This window comes from Rhinolophus ferrumequinum, chromosome 22, assembly GCF_004115265.2.
Source record: "Rhinolophus ferrumequinum isolate MPI-CBG mRhiFer1 chromosome 22, mRhiFer1_v1.p, whole genome shotgun sequence".
NCBI classification, from domain to species: Eukaryota; Metazoa; Chordata; class Mammalia; order Chiroptera; family Rhinolophidae; genus Rhinolophus; species Rhinolophus ferrumequinum.
Genome location: NC_046305.1, coordinates 49,379,539 through 49,394,461, shown reverse-complemented (window position 1 = coordinate 49,394,461; position 14,923 = coordinate 49,379,539). Strand labels below are relative to the sequence as shown.

Below are 14,923 nucleotides of genomic sequence, written 5' to 3'. Positions count from 1 at the left end.
TAGGAGGACAAGGGATGTAGTCAGAACTTCCTTGACAGCGGCCACCGTGGGTGAGAGGTCTCCCCCAGGGAGACTCCTCTAAGGTCCCATCTGTCACCACGAACCATCGGGCTCCTGACTTTTGGGATCTGGGGGGCTGAGCCAGGAAAGGACGCTGGCCTCCTACCGCTTTGCCAGGCAGCGCGGGGCTCGGCAAGGCCGCTCGCCAGAACATGGAGAGGAGGGAGGCCGACTCCTCCAGCGTGTGGTGCAGGGCGCTGGCGCTGGTCCGGAGCTCGCGGATGCCTTCACTGCCTGGCACCTGGGGATGGGGGAGACGGCCATGGACGTCACCGGCACTGCGGGACCACTTTTATTTCTCTCCAGCACAGGGCGCAAGCCTCCTCTGTGAGTGAGGCACAGACACCGGCCTGCTTGCACCTGTGAAACCCTTTTCTAACCTGGAAGCCCATCGTCTCCGACCTCAGAGGTGACCTCCCACCTGTAAGAATTCACTTGATTCCAGCTTCCCCCACGATCTCTTTAAGCTTCTAGTCCTGCTCCAAGCCCTAGGGTCCTGAAGGGGAGCAAAATAAGCCACTTTGGCATTTTGATGAATTTGAATTAAAGTGACTTAAGAGAGAGCAAGTGCAAGAAAGACACTCTGACCCTCCTTTGTTCCCCTGAAAGCAGGAAATAACCCTCCCATGTGCAGGGTGCCCCCTGGACCAGGAGGTCTGGCAGAGAGAGAGAAATTCAGGGCCGAGAAGCCTATATAAACAAACTTTGTTACTTCTTCACTACCCCAAGCCCAAGGCCTTTTGTTTTCTCAATTCATCACAAATTTTTCTTTGTCTAAAAAATACAGAAGCTGCCTGCTTTGGTCACTTCTTGGAACCTCATATCTTTGGGGCTCCCATATGACATTAAATTTGTTTTTCTCTTGTTAATCTGTCTTATGTCAAGTAATTGTTAGGCCAGCCAAAGAATCGAGAAGGGAAGAAGGGAAGAGTTTTCCTCCGTAATTTTTTCATTGGCACCCCCTGCCCTGCCCTAAACCACACCTTAGGCTCCACCTGGGAGGAACCATTTGTAGTTCCAGGGACTGAGTGAGGTGCCTCTCCCTTTCCCTCGAGTGTCCTCCTCCACCCGGAGAAGCTGCACGGCCCCCTGTGGTGTCTGCTAGGAACCTGTTTCTTTCCCTGTCTGGGATGATGGCTGCTTCTGCATTCATGCCCGCACACCCAGAGAACAACTCCTAACACATTTACTCGGATGTGTGTCTTCCTCTCGAGTGTGGGGGCCCCTGGGGACAAGGCTGTCCCTATGTGTCCATGCATCTCAGTGGCTCAGACAGCACAGCAGCTGGAACCTGGTCTCTCAACGGCAAAGCACTTGGAGAAGGCTTGTCGCCCGCTGTCCTCCCTGCTCTGTCCAAACGGGGAAATCCCATGGCTGCCAGGCCTCACACCCCTCCCCACACATGTGGCCCTTATGGGTGTTAATTCTCAATTTCGAGCCATTTGATTGAGTTTATTCTGCCCACGATGGGAGTGCCAGCAGGACTGTACCAGATAATAAGCTACCAAAGGGTGCTTGGCACAGTGCCACATGGATGTTGACACTTAAATACTCTACTGATGAGGATGACGACACTGCATAGACTTTTCTGTGGTTCTGAGGGGAAGCAGCAAGTCAGCTACGTCTGAAACAGAGAAGAGTTTATAGTGAAAATAGGAGATGGAGAAGAAAGGCCTGACTGAGTGTAAATGGAAGACGTGTTCTCAGCTGTTGGGATATGCACAGCATGAAAGGAAATAGTAGGAGAAGGAGCTAAAATCAGAAGGGCAGAAGGGAAAGGTGCACCTAAGATCTATGATGTGATTACCTCTGTGCCCTGAGCTTCCAGGCCAGGGATGCTGCTGGCGGATCTCGCGAGAGACACTATCTTTTGGACCAGCAGTTGGCCGTCCCCGATCTGCTGACTTAGGGCGCTGTAGTCATCAATATGGCCGATGACATGGCGGCCGTACTTATTGGCAAAGGAGCCATCAGTAGCATCGCCCTCCAGCTTGGGTGGGTTCTTCGTTTCTGGAATAGCATCCAAACCCAGCTCTGAAAAATAAAACCACAGAGAAACAGAATCCACTGTTACTCATAATCATATCTTCAATCCAAAAGAGACATCGAAGAGTAAAAGAGGCCAGGAACAAAAAAGGCGGTCTTGGAAAGCACGAGCGTGGAATGAAGTCCATCGACATTTTGGGTTCTACATTTTTATAATCTTTCCTACATTATTTCATAATGATAAAATTTCCGGGAGGCAAATTTTGTCCTTATTGACAAATGAAATATTCAGTACAAATATTATTAAACATTTTTTTTTTAAATTTCTGGGCTGAGAAGACATAGACAAGAAAATTAAGCTGGATGCAGAGAGCATTTTGAAGAAGGGAGAGGTTTACAGTGCAATGAAGCGACAAAAGAGCAAAAGGAAAACCACAGAAGGAAGAATGAGGATAAGAAAAGCTGCCACAGAAGGTGCAATGAGTAGGGATAAAGGCCTTGGGACATGCAGAGAAAAATCTCTAAATGCAGATAATGTGTATAGAGAGAACCAAAGGTTGCTTGCATCAGTACGTTTCTATCACCAGTCCCTGCGTCCTTTACTTGCCATATTTACCAGGTGTCTTATTGAAGATGGCCGTCTCTGAGCCAGGAGTAGTGGAAGAAGAGCTGGAGAAAACCAGAGCTGGATTCATGCCGACATCCCGCACTGGAGGGGAGGCAACAGAATCTAGGGAATATAAAGACAAGAACAATTTTCAGGACCCTTGGAACACACGGCACACCAAGCACATGCACAGCTTAGTCTTGACCGTCGGAGATCTGAGGCAGCAGGACTTATTCATCTTCATCACACATGTACCATGATCAAAAGCAACAGCAAATGAATCACTTGGTTGGGAACAAGGTGTTCCTTTAATTGAAGGATGTTCCATGAGAAAGCAACTTCTAGTTTAAAAAATCATTAGTTATAGTTTTATAACCCCAGTTTTTAACATAATTTTCTATGTAGTGTCTAATACGATGCCTTGCAACTAAATATATGTAGTATGTATGTTAAACACATTGACTCAAGGAATAAACAGATTTATGGGTCATTAAACTCAGCATTCTAGTCACCTTTGTGATGAACACAGACTGAGCAGTGTCTACGTGCCAGGCCCTACCCTTGGCAGTCCACATACGCTTTCTTATTGAATGGCCATGACAACATAATCAGGGGGGGGTCACACCTTCATTTGACAGGTGAGGTCACTGTCCAATCAATGGAAATCTGGCAGAACCAAGAAAAAAATAAGGATTACCCTGCCTCAGGAAAAGCAGGCACGGAAATTTGAAAGCTCAGCTTTAGATAATCCGGAGCAGAAGTGGGTTCTGAGTAGAATAAAATTGAAGATATGGCTATGGAAGTGAGTGGAGATTAATTAAATGGTGTATCAAAAGGAAAGAAAGAAGAGGAAGTAGAGAGGAATGTGCCAAGAGACCGAGGTGTGGGGACAATATTAACATTCATATTAAAACTACGGGAAGTAAGATTGATGAAGGATATTGAGAAGAGAGGGAGAGAACTGGGTAAACATTTTGATCTGCACAGGCGGGCAAGGGAGCTGGGTCAGAAGTGGAGGATGGCCACCTGGAAGAACATGGCCGCCAGGCACCTGGAAGGAACACAGCCACCATCTACTACTTTCCCACAGCCTGGATTTCCTTAGGGACAGGAACATTTTGCAACACAGCTGAGTCCCCCACAGGTTAGGGAAGCCTGGCCAGCGAGTTTGGGAAGGCCAGCATGGTGAGGTGGAAGAAACAGAGACTAGGAAACCTCTGGTTCAAATCCTGGGTTGGTCTCTTCGCTCCTGTAAGCCTTAGCATGTCAGCTAAGGTCTCAATGCCTAAGTTGTCTCATGTGAAATACAGAGAGAGTAAAACCTGCCCTGCCTCAGATGAAATTATTTGAAAAGTTGTTTGAAAACTTGTGGTAAATTTTAAAACACTCCACACATACAAGGAATAGATTCTAACATACATAGCTGTTAAGTGTTGAGTGATTCTTATTGTGTCAGGCACTTGTAAATTATTTCATTTAAATAACCATACAAGCTAGATATTACTGTCATCCACATTTTAAAAATGAAGAAACTAAGGCTTAAACACCTGTGGAGGTTAAACAGCTTGCCCGAGGCAAACCACCCGGAAGCAGCAGGTCTGACCCAGCTCCCAGCTCTCACCAGGCTCTGTATTGGAGTACCTCCCATTTCGCCCCGACCTTAAGGAGCACGGAACACGCAAGATTGTCCCTTCCGCCTCACACATCCTGGTGACCTCCCCGCTGGCCGAGGGCTCCCCGATGCCCGTTTCCTTCCTACCTTGGAAGAGCGGCTGCTTGTTACCAGGCTCAGAGTCGGCTGGGAAGCTGTGGCTAATGGAGGAGGGGCTGAGGTGGGCTTTGCCGGCACCACCATCCAACTGCTGCTCCAGCTGCAGTCGCAGACTGTTGTTCACCTCAATACTCTGCTCCAGCTGCCCTCTCAAAGCTTGGATCTCTGTCACCAGGTGGCTCAAGTCGCTGCTCAAAGGGACCTGGTGACAGGCGTCCCAGGTGTAAGCTGAAAGAAGAGAGAGGAGGGGTTGGTCACACTGAGCCACAGTATTTCTAAGCATTTGTCAGAATGCTCCTCTGTGACGGTCCTTGCTGCCAAGGACCCACTGTCATCTCAGAGTCCCAGGCAACATGTCTGTGTGAAGCCTGGCACACACTCCAGTCTGGAATTTTCCTGAGGCTCAAAATTACTCATGTACATCTAGTGGGCATTTGATTGGCAGATGAGGTGAAGCCTATGATTTCATCTCTGTATTCACCTTCATCCTACAGGCTAGAGAGCAGGGTCTCCCAAGACTGGAGGTCAGCATTGAACTACCATTGAACTAGGGAAGGGACTGAGGGAGGAGGACATTTGATAACCTCCACACTCAGGAGAGGAGGAGGAAGGCAGCAGGCCTTTTGGTAGCAGGTAAGAATGGAAATCGGACACCACAGACCAGGGACCCTAATTGAATTTTTTATCTTCTCCATGATTTTTTTTTTGTTACCTCCACTCACCACACATAGTCTCTTTCTACCTACTGGGGTTGAAGAGATAGAAGAAATCATCTTTAAGACCACAATTGCTTATCTGAAAACTTTGAAGCCAAATATCTTTCAAAAGGTAGAATTTGTTGTGGTTTTTAGCAAGGCAACAGGAGGCATGTATCACATCCACCACATCATACGCACAGCCAGTTGCATCTGGGCCACGGGCCTTGATTAAACACATTAGCATTTCTGCAATGAGTTACGTGAACAGTCTCAGTCAGTGGGATAGATGAAGACTATGGATACCCTCTGTCAGTTCATTAGGTTTGGTCACCAAATGAGCGTATGAAAAAGATTTCATTTCAGAGCTCTTATTGGGTTACAGAATTAAGAACAAGGGATTTATGGGGCTCTAGTGGTAGTAGCTTTGAAACGAATCCTAAAAGACCCATAAAAAGGGAGAAAGGCATGAAAGGGGAGGCAGTTCACAATGGAGTATGAACCCCAAAGTTCCGTAATGCACCTCCCTCTCTTTCCCTAGATCCAAACTCTTATATTTTGCTTGTTAAAAAAAATGTTTTTCATCTCTCTAGTCCCCTTTTCTTCTCAATAGCACCTTATATTAGACTCTCATCACTTAATACCCAGAATGTCACTAGAGCCATTTTGTAAGTGTACCGTACTCTGCCAACCTCAGGATGTGCCACCAGTCTGACCATCTTAAAACTCTGTTTCCATCATGCACCTATTTTACTTGGAAAAATCAAACTCATTTTCCATTGCCTACTTCATAGAATGTAAACTTCCATCCTACCTTGTAGGCCTTCCATATACTTGGAAGGAAATTCTCCTTTCAACTAACCTGACTTGTCACACCTCCTAGTGCAAAGCTGCCCTACAGGCAGGTGGGTCTCCTTCCACCCAACACTCCCCCTGGCTTTGGACATAAGTATTCTCTCAGCCTGCTGTGCCCCCTGTATTTCTTCAAGTTCCAGCAAATTAGGAAACTCAATCAGGTTTGATGAAAATTCAAATTTGGCTGAACAGTGAAAATTCTTAATATTATAAGCCATAATGCTTACGGAGTTTTAAAACATATAATCAAAAAAAATTTAAGGTTGAAAGTCTCAGGGAGTCAATATCCCATCCAAAGCAAGAACTGCTTCTATGGGATTCTTGATAAAGCATCCCTTTATGTTTAAATAGGGGTTGGACGGGGAGCTCGCTCCTTCACAAACCAGCCATTCCATCATGAGAAAGGTCTAGTGCTAAGGAAAGAGGTAATTATGCAGATCCAAATTCCATGGCCCTTCACCCTTTGGTCCTTGTTCAGCCTTCTGAAGGGACACACAACACATCAGCTTTTCTTCACCTGACAGTTCTTCAAATATTTGAAGACAGTTCTCATCTTCTCATGGTCTTTTTTAAACCAAAAAGTTTTCAGTTTCTTCAACCCGTTCCAGATTTCTGGTCCCTCAGCCTTTTTCTGTTCCATGTCTTCATTCTGTTCCTTAGTTTGTTCATGTCCCTTTTACAAGATGGTACTCCGCAATCTAACAGTATTTCTGACATGGTGTCACCATATGGACACTGCACTTACACTACTGTGGTCGCAGGTTGAGTTGGCTTTTCTAGTACCCTTGGGCTACAACTTCGTTGTGTAAATGTGTTTCTACCTAACACCCCCAGCCTTAAGCCCCTGAATGGCTACAGAGCCAGGCCTCCCCTCCTGTACTTCTACCACTCATATTTTTAATCAAGCTCAGGATTTTTAAAAAAATCTTTGATAAATTTCATTATACTGATATCAGCCTCTGTTCTAGACTGATTGCATTTAACTTTATATTTAAAAGACCCTCCCCTAATGTAATCAATAATGTTGTAAAGATTTTGTAGGGTATCCGATGGACACTTGTCCCATTTGGGAGACCACCTCAGGGATGATGTAGATGCCTGATCACCTGAAGCTGAACAATAATGAATGTCAACTACAATTTTATATATATATGTAGTTACAGGAAGTGGAGTACAGCATTAGGAATAGAGACAGTGGAAATGTAATGGCTGTGTGCCATGTCAGAGGGGTAGTGGATGGGGGAGGGAGGTTATCACTATGGGAGGGATATAAATGATAAATGTCTAACTAGTACATTGTTTTCTACACCTGAAACTAATAAATAAATAAATAAATAAATAAATAAATAAATAAATAAATAAAATACCCTCCCCTATTTGAAGAAGAATGGGGAAATGTAACAAAATTCTCAAATACTCAATTATTATTTCAGCAGGTAGCCAAATTCCTTAATAAAAAAGTTTAAAATTTAAATCCAGGCTTGAAATATATATTCTATGAGTAGTATATCTGTAACTTTTGTGTTTTTGGTATATTTTAATTTTCTCACAGAGGAAAGGATCAGGGTGGGAACAGGTTGCCTGCTATACTGGCTGCACGGGTGGTTAGTGTGTATCATTCACAATATTTAAGACCTTTTCAAATGATGATACCATCAAGACAGTTCTTTGTATTTTAAAAAAAAAAATCATTGTAAATTGGTATGGCCACTGTGGAAAACAGTATGGAATTTCCTCAAAAAATTAAGAATAGAGCTACCATATGACCCAGCAGTTCCTCTCCTGGGTATCTACCCAAAAAATCTGAAAAGAGTTATCCATGAAGATATATGTACCCCTATGTTCACAGCAGCATTCTTCACGGTGACCAAGACATGGAAACAACCAAAATGTTCTTCAACAGATTACTGGGTGAAAAAGATGTGGCGCATATATACAATGGAATATTACTCAGCTATAAGAAAAGATGAAATACTGCCATTTGTAACAACATGGATGTATCTTGAGATTATCATGCCAAGCGAAATAAGTCAGACAGAAAAAGTCAAGAACCATATGCTTTCACTCATATGTGGGATATAAAACTGAAAACAACCAATGAACAAGACAAACAAAAAACTCATAGACACAGGCAACAGTTCAACACAGGTTCACAGAAGGGAAGGGCAGCGGGGAAGTAGGAGAGGGTGAGGTGGGTCAACTATATGGTGACAGAAGGAGAAGTGACTCTGGGTAGTGAACACGCAATGCAATCTATAGACGATGTATTACAGAATTGTACACTTGAAACCTATATAATTTTATTAACCAATGTCACCCCAATAAATGTAATAAAAATTAAAAAAACCATTGCATAATCTGGACTTTGATTAACTTGTTTCTGGCCACCTAGGTGGGTGACGTTTGACTCTTTTGAGGAAGTCTGGGCTGGATCTTGCTCATGCCACCTACCTCTGGGCTTTGGGTATGAGCTCCCCTCTCTTTTTACTGGGTAACCCAGGCCTGGCTGGAGGTTCTTCTGAGAACTCTAGCTTTTCAAGATCTCCACAACTCCAAGGTAGAGACCTCACAGGGATCCTCAGCAAGGGCAGGAAACTCACGGGGAGGAGAGGAGGGGGACACGTACCTTTCAGTCCCTTCTTGGAATCGCCATAAAGTGCCTCGTAGATCTGGAGCTCCGACTGGAGGGACTGGAAGAGCTGCTGCTTCTCGTCACACTGTTGCTGCAGGAGCGCCAGCTTATGCTGCAGCCTGCCAGGGGAGAGGAGGACCTGCTGAGCTGCTGGGGCCACTCGGCCACACCAGGGCAATTAAAATAGCTGTGAGCCAACCTTTGCATCACAAAGTTGCAGCCCTAGCTGTCAACTCAGGGGTCATGGAGACCATGGCTCTGATTTAGCAGATGTGGAAACAGAGGCTCAGACAGGTACAGTAGCCTTGCTTGGAGTCCTGTCATTCGCTACATTAGCTAGGACACATTAGCAGAGTATTCTTACTGCCCCTTCAGTGCTCTTTTCATGTTGACAAGCAGTTTTAGGGTTTATGTTGGGGACTAGCATCATGACTGGTGTAGAAGCTTCCTAGGCTATGGTGACACTAACGGCCTAAAACTACTGGAAGCACAAGAATGTTCTTTCTCCAGGATATGCTGAGCCTTCTATAACAGGGTTTTACTTCTCAACTTTGGAGTGAAAAAGGCATTCCCAGAGAATGTCTTCCTTCTGCTCAAAGTCGCCCATAAATCAGGAATAGCAGATGGGAAACTGAGGTTGTCAAAAAGGGCCGTTAGCCATCTTGCCACTATCCCTTTTTTCTGAATCTGAAAGGAAGTCCTTTCCTTATCAGTGGGCTCCCGCTGACCTGGAGTCTTTTTCCTGGAGGGACAGTCGTTCCTCTTGGAAACGCATGATCTCCTGCTGCTTCTCCTTCAAGTCTTCCAAAAGCTGCTGCCGGTCTACCTTCTGGCCTTCCAGCTCCATTTCCAGCTCTTGAAGCCGGGATCTCGAGGTCAGCAGAGCCTCCCTCAGGCACTCCGTTTCCTGGGAATGCTCTGATGAGCAGAACACAGGAGTATTTAGATGGGGAGTGGAAGGGCAGCAGAAAGATGAGCACATCATCCTGATAAATGGAACTAAGTCCCAAGGCCGGCCAGCTTATACTGCAGCTGGCAGGGGAGGCAAAGAGTGCGGCTGGCTGGCTATCTCCACTCATGCTGGGGGATGGGGGACCTCTAACTTTGCATTGCCCTTGATCTTCTGATTGAATAAGGCCTACCATGCTCTTAGAGAAAACAGTCTGGTTTCTAATGCTTACCATTATCTAAATGCTCACAACCCTCTGAGCAATAATCCTCGGATTTTGTCAAAGATTTCCATCGAGATTTCCTGTCCACAGTTTTTAGTTTATATTATTATCATCATTTTGAAAATTGGGACATCTGTTCTTTTCTGAGCTTGTGGCATCTCTGTGATCTTCAGAATTTTTAAAAGATTATTGACAGGGGCTAATAAGACTGCAGGTGCCGTCAGTCCTCTGGGGGTGGAATTCACCTGGGCCTACCAAATTGTATTCATTTAAATCTCTTACGATCTTCTCACCTGTGAGGTCTAGTCTAGTCTTTCCAGGCATGCAATGGCAGTTTTGCAGTTCCACCTTACTCTCTTATCTATTAACTTTTGTTATCTTCCCTCTCACATCTTCTTGGTAATCTGGAAAAATCTGTTGATGTCTTTTTCCTTTTCCACAAGCAATTTTTCATTCTGGGCATAATACTTCTGGACACTATTCTGAGTCTTTTATGGCTATTCAATAAATATTTGTAAATCAAAATAATCTGTTACTGATAATATATTGATTTGACCAAGTCAATTAACACCAAGGTCAGCTGCACCCCAGGCCACACAGGAAATGGTGCCCACCCGTGGATGCCCATTGGATAGAGCTGGGAAAGCTCTGGAGGACGTTTTGCTCACACCTCCAGAGAGAGTCATGAGGATTACTGAGCAGGGAGGAGCCCTGAGTGTATGAGAGAAAGGAGGTGGTGAGGAGCTATGGGGATGGCAGCTCGGAACGGGAAGGACACGGAGAGCTGCAGCAAAGTCTGGAGAAACTTGAGGGGGTATAAAGCACTCATGTTTCCTCCTTTCCGGGTTCCCAATCAGCTGTGAATTGCAGGGAGGTAGAAGAGATGCCTAACTGTATCCAGTTTGATAGCTAATGACTCTGCATATGGGCAGGCGGGTTTTGTTCGGAAGTGGGGGATTTCCTTGAGCTCTGCGACCCTGGAACCTAGGAGCCTGAGGGTTGGTCTATAGTTGAGGCCTCTCAGGAAGTAGCCCTTTCTAGACTGAGAACACCTATGGGAATTTGGGGTGGATCTGTTATTTCCACCTCCTCTCTTTGCTTTTCCAATTGGTGATTGGTATGGCTAGGGAAAAGGGGGACCCGAGAGTGACCACAGTTTGTGGCTTTTGACCACCCACCTCTGGACATGTGACTCAGCTGAGCCTGAAGGCTCCGGTTTTCTTCCTTAAGGACTCTGTTCTCATTGTACAGCTGAGGTGTGGACTCCAGGCCTTGACCGTAGAAGGTAGAGGTGGGTCCTGTCTCGGAAAGTACAAGCAGGCGAGTTAGCATTTGGGTAACGGGTCCTTTCAAAAGTTGCCCCTTGTGTACCTTCAAAGATCCTGTCTCAACCTCGCAGAAAACCCCCAGGACTCAAGTCCTGGTCTTTCAGCGTGGTTTGCGTGTGCCTGCTCAGTGGGCTTCCTGCACACATTGTCACGTGCCCTGGCTGCAGTCCCTAAACTGCTGCCGCTCTGCTGTGGGCAGGACAGGGTGTGTGGAAGGGACGGCCTCCAAGTGACAGCAGCCTGTGCTGTGGGAGGAGAGTGTGGTGGAAAAGGCCACCTCGGTAAGTGGCTGGGGGAGGGTCCCCGCAGACCGGTCTCTACCACTTGCCAACCGCCGGATACGGGTACAGAGGAGTCAGCGGGCAGAATATAAGCCCATTACGGAAGGGATGAGACTGTGGGGACGGACCCCATTAGTCTTGCTGGGAGGAAAGTTCCTCTCTGGGCTCTGGTACATCCACCAAGTGAGGATAACAGCACCTGCCCACCGGCCCTGCTGTGCTGTTTGTAAGGAGCAAGAGGAGTAAAGCACACCCCAGCACTGCGAAAGCTGCCAGGCTCTGCCAAGTCCCTCCCTTCTAAAGCACTCTAGTCACGACCAGAAATAGGAAGCCCGGGGCCTCTCCTACCGCTCCCGCGGGCAGTGGAGCTGAGCCGGTGTTCCAGCTGCTCCCGCAGACGGTCGTTGATGCAGATGGACTCCTCCAGGCGCTGGCGCAGGTTCCGGATTTCACCAAGATGCTCTTCCAGCAGGTCAGCCCCTGCAGCCAGCCCGCCGGGACAGGAGAGAGGTGGGATGGAGAATCCTGGTCACTAGTGGGGCCCACGTGGCCTCTCAGCGAGATCCCCAAACATCACCATCCTTCTGCCAACTGTGTCCTCTCCCACGGGCACCCAGGAACACAGGGCACTTCGTTTAAAGGGTAAATTGGCTTTCAAACACAGGACAGCCCAGTGCTCACTCAGCAGCCCCATGGGCTTCCTCCCGTACAGGGCTGAGTGTAAGGGCGTTTTAGTGCAAGTGTACGGTCGCCGGTGTAACTGCCTAAGGGAGTTCCACATGGTTTAGCGAAATAACTGAAGGCAGTGGACGGGGCCTGTCTAGTATCTGAAAGGTGTGGCTACCTCCTGAGGGCGACTTTAAGTGACAGGAAAGACTTCACTCTACCCTGATACCTCTCCTCTGACTGATACTTGACTGAACATTCTTTAGCAAGGGACAAAGCCCTCCCTCCACCCTTAGACAGAAGGCCCCAGTAAAAGTACATGAATGTAAACTCATCCCGTGTGGTTAATGAATGGTCCTGGATGCTGCCCTCAAATCACCTTTCATATGGAAGAAAGGAAGGGAGGAAGGGAGGAAAAAAAGGAGGGAGGGAGGAAGGAAATAAGGAAGGAAGGAAAGAAGGGAGGGAGAGAGGAAGGAAAGAAAAGAGAGAAGGAGGAAGGGAGGGAGAGAGGGAAGGAAAAAAGAAGGATGGAAGGAAGGGAGGAGATCTAGGGAACCGAAGGCTGATCAGAGAGGAAGAAGCATCCCCGAGGAAAGAAAAGAAGCTGCAGAGGAGATGAGGGAGGAGAGCTGAGGACAGATTGCATTCTGGGCACCATTTTGCTTTGGGCTCGGTCTTTTTCTGAAAATGACCACGGTCTCCCCGTTAGAACTGAGCTGCACCCCAGCATTCACCTGTATAGCTAACCTCTCTGCTCGGTGCAGTGTCTCTTCACCCAGACCAGGAGAGCTAGTGCTGAGGGGGAAAGTTTGAATTGGGTTTTGTACACAGGATATACTTCTGGGCTGAGGAGCTCCGTAGAAACAGCCACCCTTTCTGTAACAACTCCTGACTGACGGAAGAACGTCCTGTGAATATTGGTGCCTGGCATTCTGGAAGGGTCTAAGAGTGGACTGTCAGGGGCTCAGGACGCAGGGAGAGACGCCCGTGAATATGAGAGCGGAGGGGGGGTCCCTGTCTTTCCCATGCCCCGCCCAGCACCAAGACCCGGGGCAGGGAGGATGGAGGATGCACTGAACACTGCCACGGCTCTTTCATTTCATCCCCTCTGTGAGCCAGGGAACCAGAGGAGAAATGGAAAGGCCCTGCCCAGGTAGGAAAGAGGTAGATCTAAATGGGATTTCATTTCACAGGCTGACCTGCTCAGCTTTGTGCTTTACCTGTGGGTTTGGAGTGAAGCTGGCACACGGAGGAGCCTGAGGATACGTCCCCAGATGCTGCGCTCCCTTTCTGAGGCCTCATGATATCCCAGTGGTCACTGCTGCCCAGGTACCTAGGCTCCAGAATCCTGCCCAGTTCTATCGTGCCCCTCGGCGGAGACTGGGGCTGCGCGGGGTGGAGGTAGTGGGAAGGCTTGGCTTCTAAATGGTTGCTTGGCAACGTAGCTGGGGAAGCAGGATGGACGGTGCTGATACCTGGGCAGAAAGAAACGTGAGTGAGAAACAGAGCATCGGGAAGGGGAGGATCAGCAAGGAAGTGTGTGATTGCTAAAAATAGACACTAAGGGGGTTTGTGGGATGTCAGAGAGCCCCGTCCACTGCGGATACCAGTGAGACGAAGACTCGTAACACAGCGGCTATAATTTCCCCCCATATATTTGTCAGCATGAGACACTATGAGATGGGGGAGGATGAAGTATCGGAAAAGCACCAGGTACACAAAGGAGAAACCCGTGGCCCCCCGTCCAGGCTCCTGTTACAATTCCTCATGAGAGAGTGCAGGGAAGCTCCGGAAGCAGAAGTCGTTCCCAAAGTCCGGAGTGAAGAGTGCGATGGGCTATAGCAGTGAGAACGTTTGCAGGCAGGAAGATGGGTTTGCCTGTGAGTACGCGCCTTCCCCAGAAGCCAACCGGCCAGTTTTTCCATTTCTCCTTTGGGCTTGTCAGAGGAGAACAGGGACACATTCCGACTAGACATCATGGCCCCAGGTCCTCCCGACTGAAGAACTCGCTGAGGTTGGGGGAGGTTCTGTGTAAGGCAAGTGGTGATGTGGACCTCACCCCACACGATTCAAGGAAGAGCAAAATGCCATCACTCTGCCTAAGGAATCACTGGAGACTCTTCCACGGAGGGAGGGAGGACCTTTCGTTTCATAGGCTGACATTTTCATAGATCTTATGAAATCACGGGCCTTCCCTTGTGCGCCATCATCTCTGCTTCTATGTAAAAAGAAGCCCAGGTTGGGGGACAGACACAGCGAGGTGGGCAGGGCCGTAGTTTAGGATAATCATAGTCAGAAGGCTGCTTCCTTCCAGGGGTTATCACCGTGGGCGGCAGAGTAAACAGGTAGCTCCACGTAAGCAAAGAGGAATGAGGTCATCATTTCTTCCTACCAAGCCAAACTCCTCTGAGGGGAAAACGCAATTGGCACTTGCCAGTTTTTACCTCCATTTGTAACGGGTACTTAAATTACATACTGGAATCACCTGGGACAATGTAAAAAATACATCTACCGATGCCTGGATCCTCAGAGATTTTGCCGTAATTGGTATGGGGTACAGCGTGGGCACTGGATGTTTTTAAATCATCCCAGGTGATTCTAATAGGCAGAAAAGTTTTAGAAGTATTGCCATGGTTCTTTCCTTCCTCAGTGTGCAAAATACAGATATGCATTAGGCTCACTGGGATTTAAAGAGGGGGAGGAAAACGCAAGCATCTAAATTTTAGTCAGGAGTCAATAAAGATGTGACTTCCGCTTTCCTGCCCTCTTCTACCCCATCCCCAAACAAGGCAAAGCAGGAAATCAGTGGTTGTGGATTGTCAGCTTACTCTTTAACCAAGGTCACAGGAGGTTCCAAGTGTATCAAT

At 47.4% G+C, this 14,923-nt stretch overlaps 1 protein-coding gene across 22 annotated transcripts in view; it reads right to left on the bottom strand.

Annotated features, from left to right (window-relative positions):
• The window catches only part of LOC117014346 (myomegalin), a 175,784-nt gene that overhangs the window by 4,060 nt on the left and 156,801 nt on the right, over window positions 1-14,923 (bottom strand). For all 22 annotated transcript variants that reach the window (XR_004421492.1, XM_033092085.1, XM_033092084.1 and 19 more), the window contains 9 exons: window positions 13,277-13,531; window positions 11,736-11,867; window positions 10,957-11,076; window positions 9,335-9,524; window positions 8,601-8,725; window positions 4,413-4,652; window positions 2,663-2,776; window positions 1,868-2,094; window positions 167-301 (listed from right to left, as the gene is read on the bottom strand). Coding sequence is in view for 21 of the 22 variants with exons in the window: in XM_033092085.1 (XP_032947976.1) it covers window positions 167-301; window positions 1,868-2,094; window positions 2,663-2,776; window positions 4,413-4,652; window positions 8,601-8,725; window positions 9,335-9,524; window positions 10,957-11,076; window positions 11,736-11,867; window positions 13,277-13,531 (1,538 nt within the window). In the remaining variant the exon portion in view is untranslated. The remainder of the gene's footprint in view (window positions 1-166; window positions 302-1,867; window positions 2,095-2,662; window positions 2,777-4,412; window positions 4,653-8,600; window positions 8,726-9,334; window positions 9,525-10,956; window positions 11,077-11,735; window positions 11,868-13,276; window positions 13,532-14,923) is intronic.